General features: G+C 38.4%; 2 protein-coding genes across 2 annotated transcripts; one reads left to right on the top strand and one right to left on the bottom strand.

Annotated features, from left to right (window-relative positions):
* Positions 1-1,666: 1,666 nt before the first annotated feature.
* On the bottom strand, positions 1,667-2,098 carry LOC121804116. Its single transcript, XM_042203657.1, has one exon. The coding sequence runs from the start codon at positions 2,096-2,098 to the stop codon at positions 1,667-1,669; it is 432 nt and encodes a 143-aa protein (XP_042059591.1).
* Positions 2,099-3,462: 1,364 nt separating this feature from the next.
* On the top strand, positions 3,463-5,135 carry LOC121804115. Its single transcript, XM_042203656.1, has 2 exons — positions 3,463-3,807; positions 4,959-5,135. The coding sequence occupies exons 1-2, from the start codon at positions 3,508-3,510 to the stop codon at positions 5,133-5,135; spliced, it is 477 nt and encodes a 158-aa protein (XP_042059590.1). The 5' UTR covers positions 3,463-3,507.
* The last annotated feature ends 1,447 nt before the right edge of the window (positions 5,136-6,582 follow it).

Genomic DNA, 6,582 nt, shown 5'->3' with positions numbered 1-6,582 from the left:
GGCGAAAATTTATGGAAACGTAGGTTATGGAGTCAATGTGTAAACATTAAAAATAAGCCAATACGTCTCTCATTTAAATACAACATGTATATTATGATGGGATCACATCTTTGACTTCATCAAACTCCCGTGTCAAGTTTCACATGCCATGAACGCATGTTGCATGTGCGGCTACATTGTATATGACATACTCTTTCCGTTCACGAAAAATATTCACGTTCATTTAGTATTTGAAATTGAAATTGGAATTAGAATTCTATAAAATTGGATTGTAAGGAAATTCTATGTTTGGGAAAATGATGTACGTACCTGATATGAAATTAAATTTGAAGAATTTGTGTGCGCACACAACACACAGTACGCACACATAATACACATTGCACACACACATACACACACAATGTGAGTGTAGTGTGTGTGTAATTTGTGCAAAGTGGGTAGTGTGTGCATACATGCAGTTGTGTATAGTTTGTGCATTTTGTGTATAATTAATGTGCGTTTATTTTGTGTAAAATGTGTTTATTATTAATATATGCAATGAAAGTATCTAATTTATAATTATTTAAAATTTCAATTATCTATTTTAGATATGAAATTCAAATTATGAAATTAATAAATTTAGACATTCAATTCTAAATTCAATTATTTTTATGATATTAAACATTAAATTTAGAATTCTACACTTTAATACCAATTCGACACCCCTACTCTATGCTCTAAACAAAGCCTCATAATATTTAGTGGCATAACTTTTAATAATTTTAATTCGTAGTTTTCGAATGTAAAAAGAATTTTACATTATTTTATTAATGAGGCGTGAAAAATAATTTTATACTAGGAAATCAAACATGTCATTTATAAATAAAATTGAGGAACAAAATGAAAGTTGAGTATGAATTTTCGTGCAAGCTCTGGGATAATATATTGATGTTTGGAACAAGATATTTATAAGCTTGAAAGGGACTGATATGTGGTAGGAATTTAATCATTTACTATTACTAATGGTATCTAAATAATGTATAATTACATACTTCTCTATCACTCATTAATTGGCACAAGTTAACTTGACACAAATTGATACAAATTTTAAAAAATATAATGAAAAGTGGGTGAAAAAAATTAGTAGAATATGTGTTCTACTTTTATACTCCATCCGTCCCATTAAATATAAAATATTTGGGAATTGACACATGATTTTATGTAGTGTTATTTTGTGAGTTAATAAAGAGATAGTAAAGTAAAAGAGATTTAAAAGTAGGAATAAAAATGTTTCTATTTTAGGAAACGTTTCATTTTTAATGGGACAATCCAAAAAAACGTTTCATTTTTAATGGGATAGATGGAGTATATTAATTTTATAATAAAATATCAGTAGAATAGGTTTTTTTAACACCTTTTGGGTGGAGGGTTCGTGGGTCCCTCATCCCTTTATATCATTTAAATGCCATTACATTCTCTCACAGTCCAAAATGGGCTTGACAAAAATTGTGACGGAGTATCGAGGTATCTCCACCACATCTCGGGGTGATACCGCTCTACTTGCATCAAAACCAAAAAGTACAAAAACAACCACAATGTTCAATTCCAAATCAATTACCAAATCCGGGACTTTGTCCATCATCCTGCGCTTGAGCTTGAAATTCGGCACCTTTTCCTTTCTTCCTCCCTATTCTCTCACACTCGGGATTCCCATTCGATCCATACGGGCCAAGATCTTGACCATGGGCGGGGCTGAGTCTTGATCAAAAGTGATCCGGTCTTCCCTGTTTCCCCCTTGTTTTGCCAGGTAGTCTGCCACCTTGTTGCCCTCCCTACAAATATGCGTGATTTTGAAGTTGAGGCCCCTGAGTTTATTTCTGATGTCTGTCAAAAGGTGGCGTATCTGAGCTGCTCCTCGGCTTTCCTTCGTGATCAGATTCACCATCTCAAGCGAGTCAGTCTCGATCCACACTCCACTACCGAGGCCCTTTGCAATTTCGAGTCCCCGGTTGAGAGCCGTAAGTTCCGTCTCCTTGGCTGACTCTGCTCTAAGCGGCTCCGCAAAACCTCCCAAAATGCGGCCACGATCATCTCTGATAACTCCTCCCCCACCCCCCATATGTTGGGAACCCAGATAAGATCCGTCCGTGTTAATTTTTATCCAGCTCGTTTGCGGCAAATTCCATCGGATAATGCGTGGTTGAGCTGCTCTGTCCTTTTTCCGCCGTGGGAACGTGAACCTCACCGAGGGAGCCGATCCATTCAACTGGCTAGGATCGAGAACCTTAGCCGAGATTGCCCATTGCAGATGGCCTTCAACTCGTTCAATCACATGCCCACCGCTGAATATTGTTCTTCTATGCACCACGTTGTTCCTTTCAATCCAAATGAACCAAAGTATAAGACACGGGACAATGCTACTAATGTGATCATGTCCGATCCCCAACAAATTCTCATTCCACCATCGGATGCGCTGCACAATGTCCGTACTTCCTCGTGGCCATGGAGGCGCATCCGGGAACCAGTTTGCAAAGTATCTCCAGATCTTTGTCGCCGTGACTCCTTGAATGAAAAGGTGCTCGCGTGTTTCCCCTCTCGGTCATCTACATTTGGATGCAAGGTGAATATTTCTCCATTGAAGCTTTGCATCCACCGGCACCCTGTTCACGAGGAGCCTCCAAATGAAAATCGACATAGAAGGAGAGATGGCCGGGCTCCAAACCAAGTTGAAGATGTCCGCTTTTTCCTGCTGATGTCGAACACATTCCCATGCCGATGTTGTGGAGAAATTTCCATGGGGTGTAAGGCTCCATCTTGCCTCGTCCTTACTTGATCCATGCGTTGTTTATCAGTAGAATAGGTTAGTGGAATGTGAGGTCCATTACCAAAAGTAATAAAAAGTAAGGGTGCCAATTAATTGGGACGGACGAAAAAGAAAATTAGTGTCAATTAATATAGGGGACGAATGAAGTATAATAATTTTTCTTAAATCACATGCTTGCCGAAAAGAAACACATCTACTACCAGAAGGATGGAGGGAGTACATCTAATTCACAGCTATGGTGTGTTTAATTAATTAATACTCTATATGTTCCTTATTAATTGAGAAATTTTTTTCGCCACGAAGATTAAGAATAGAATGTTAAGTAGATGGTGAATAAAGTAAGAGAGATGAAGAAAGAATAAAGTAAAAGAGATGGTTACTTTTTGCCAACAATATAAATGACTTAATTAACTTGGAACTTCTCATAATAGTAAAATGACTCTATTAATATGGAACGAATGGAATAATAAAGAGTCAATAGACTTGAAAAACGTAGTTCTAAGAAATGCAGACGGTGGACCAATCATATAGGCACCTAAATTTGACGAGGCAATGAGATTAAAATGAATGGTCAGTCACCTACTGTTTACTTTTCGTCAATTACTAATATTTTCCCATTATATATCACTACTCCTCTACTCCCTCACAGTTTCCTCCTTTTCCCTCATGCAAAAATCAAATCAAATCAAATTTAAATATCCGCCATGGCCGTGGACCTTGTGATGAACTGCAGAAACAGCAGCTTCGTTTCTCAATCGGTGGATAAATTCAAGAAGGTGATGTCTTTCGTGGGGTGGGCCCGGACCGGCCATGCCCGGTTCAGGAGAGCCCCCTTCTCCCGGCCCCGGGGAAGAGAAGATCTACTGCCCCACCCCCATCCAGCAGGTTCCGGCGGTGGAGAACATGAGCTTCTCTTACTCCTTTGTCGATTAGCCGATTTCTTCTTCCTCCGCCTTCAAGAGGAAGTGCTCTTCGTCGGAAAACGCCATGTGCTCCAAGAGGAAGTGAGTTCGTGTTGTGTACTTAATTAAATTTGATGAATTGTAATTGTTTATTTACTCCTGTTTTATAGAAATACTATGTCATATTATATGTCTCATATAAATAGTCTATATCCATTTATGACAACATTTTTCTCCTTTTCGTTTTTACTGTATCATTTATGGGTCTCACTAACCGCTACACAATTTCAATTACTTTTTCTCATTAGCTCTTATTTTACCAATTACTGTTTACAGATTAAAACTTGTGTCTAACCCTAAATTGTATTTCTATGGGACGGATGGAGCAATAGATAATTATATTTAATTAAATGAAGGGTGTTTTGTTATTAGGAAATTGAGGGTGAAGAGGGTGGTTATGGTGCCGGCGATCAGCATGAAAATGGCTGACATCCCACCATGATTACTCCTGGAGAAAATATGGCCAGAAGCCAATCGAAGGTTCCCCACATCCTAGGTAATCCTAGGTAATTCATTATTAATTCTACCTCTTATTTATTCTATTTTGTCGATCCACGTCCAAACTCACATTAGTATAATATTATCCAATTTAGACTAATTTCAATTGGTATATTTGATTGCTACTTTACTTATTCCCTAGAGATTTGATTTGTACCTTAACAAACCACCCCATAAACCAAGATCACACACGTCACAAACCATCATAGATCTTGATCGAGCTCACACAAAAACATCAGGGAATGTACAAGGCAATCTGACTAAACGTCGAGCCACACAAGCCTGACTCGAGCCTGAGCTCTGATACCAATGAGAGGGTTCGGCGAATGCACATCTGAACTCACATTAATACTCCCTCCGTTCCGCGGTAGTAGAGACGCTTCTTTTCGGCACGACATTTATGAAAAATTGTGTTAATTGAGTTAAGTAAAGGAAGAATAAAGTAGGAAATGAAAAATGTATTGACTTTTACTCAAAAGGAAAATTATTCAACTACTATAGAACAGAGAGATACAATAGAATGGAGAGAGTATGATATTTTCTGAATTAGGCTATGTCCTCACAGTTTTGTTTCATACTAAAACCTTGTATTTGTAGAGTATTGGTTGCACTTTACTAATTTTTCACTATGGGATGGTTTGAATCCCAACATCTGTTGTTGTGTTGCTAATTAATGTATGGTAAATGTGGAGCAGGGGGTTATTACAAGTGTAGTAGTGTACGAGGCTGTCCAGCTCGGAAACACGTGGAGAGAGATGTGGATGATCCAACAATGCTGGTCGTCACCAAAGAAGGAGACCACACTCATAATCCCTCCATCGCTGAAACATGTACTGCCATCATCTTACAATCTTCTTAATTTTATCAACTAAACTAGCCTCTGTATTATTTAGTTAATCAATTTGCATGATTTAATTTAGGACTACACACTAATTGTGTTACTTATCTCGAAGGAGATGTACCAAATATAAACACTTTGTCTCACGTCTTTGGATTCCATTTTTCTCTCATGTTCACAAGCGTCAATTTCGCAATTGGAAGGCCTCGAGAGGAGCCCGAATTCGGACCAAGTTATATGGAAGATAATCGAACCGATTGGATCAGCTAGCAAATGTCGTTGCCACTTGATCGATTCGAATTCGCTCTCGCTCGTTTCCTACCAATGTGATTTGTAAACTCCCAATTCTGCACTACTTTAACAGTAAAGCGGCAAGTTCGGGGTCGATCCCACAAAGAAGTTGGTGTGTCGAGTGTGTGAGTAGTGAACAGGGGGGTTGACTGCTGCCACGCTTTAACTTGGGAGTTTTTAACTACTGTTTTTACTCTAGACAGAAATAAATTTTGTTAACTTGATCAAAGGAACTTTAACTACTGGGTCAAGTGAATTGCAGGTGACAGCGGAAAAGTAAATGCGCGGATTAAAATAGAACAACTTCGATTAAAATTAAACTAAGTACAACGTAAATTTGAAACTAAGTTAATACTTAGGAAAATAATAAAGCAAGTAAAACCGAAAAGAATCTCGGCGGGAAATTTAGGAATACGCCGACAGATAACAAGTATTCTTCATCGTTTCTTTGACTGCCCTTTCTAACTACGCATTACTTTATCTAAGCTAAGTTATTCTAGAGAACTGGGCTAAGCTAGATAACTAAACTAAGATAAACTAGACGGAAAGTAAAGGATTGGTTTCCTTTTTTTCATGTGGAGGCACATTCTCTATTTATAAGCTCGACTCGGCCTCCAACTGGATAACGATCTTGACAGGGAATATTCACTCATGTTGAGAACGAGCGACTCATGGATTGCTACGTGCTCTTCTTCTAGAATCGAAGACACTTTTTAGTAACAAATCCGTGACTCAGCTCCGTCCTTGCGTCTCATGTATCAGCACGTGTCCCTTTCTAGAACGTTGTCCTTCATAACAGAATGCTGCGCACCATCCAGCTCATAGCCTCGCATGTCCTTCTTCTGATACCCAGTGGTCCCCTCCTTAACTGCTTGATTACTCCCCTTGATCAACTTCCCCGATATTTGGCCTTTTATCGCCTTTTGTACTTGCTTGATCAGTTCGGCCTTGCTGCCTTGGTCAAACGGCATTTCTGTACAATTAACACTTGTTTTGCGCGATAAACCGATCAAGTAGTACACATTTTACCCTTAAACCGATGCATGAGATGAGCCTTATCAAACTGTTCACACTTAAAACATACTTGTCCTCAAGTATATAAAAAAAGAAAAGAAAAAGATAAGGCAAATTTCAGGCATGGTTTACTCATTTCACAAGTAAAAGAAGACGAAAAGATAAACATGACTCAA

The sequence above is a fragment of the Salvia splendens genome, chromosome 5, assembly GCF_004379255.2.
Source record: "Salvia splendens isolate huo1 chromosome 5, SspV2, whole genome shotgun sequence".
NCBI classification, from domain to species: Eukaryota; Viridiplantae; Streptophyta; class Magnoliopsida; order Lamiales; family Lamiaceae; genus Salvia; species Salvia splendens.
Note: the sequence above shows the minus strand (reverse complement) of the source record. Positions and strands in the feature narration are given on the sequence as shown.

What these genes read in the sequence shown, in the direction of transcription:
- LOC121804116 (XM_042203657.1), bottom strand. Translation starts at nt 2,098, where the DNA reads ATGGGGGGTGGGGGAGGAGTTATCAGAGATGATCGTGGCCGCATTTTG.
- LOC121804115 (XM_042203656.1), top strand. Translation starts at nt 3,508, where the DNA reads ATGGCCGTGGACCTTGTGATGAACTGCAGAAACAGCAGCTTCGTTTCT. An exon ending in GCCATGTGCTCCAAGAGGAA is followed by an intron (nt 3,808 to 4,958) that starts GTGAGTTCGTGT and finishes AATGTGGAGCAG; the next exon opens with GGGGTTATTACAAGTGTAGT.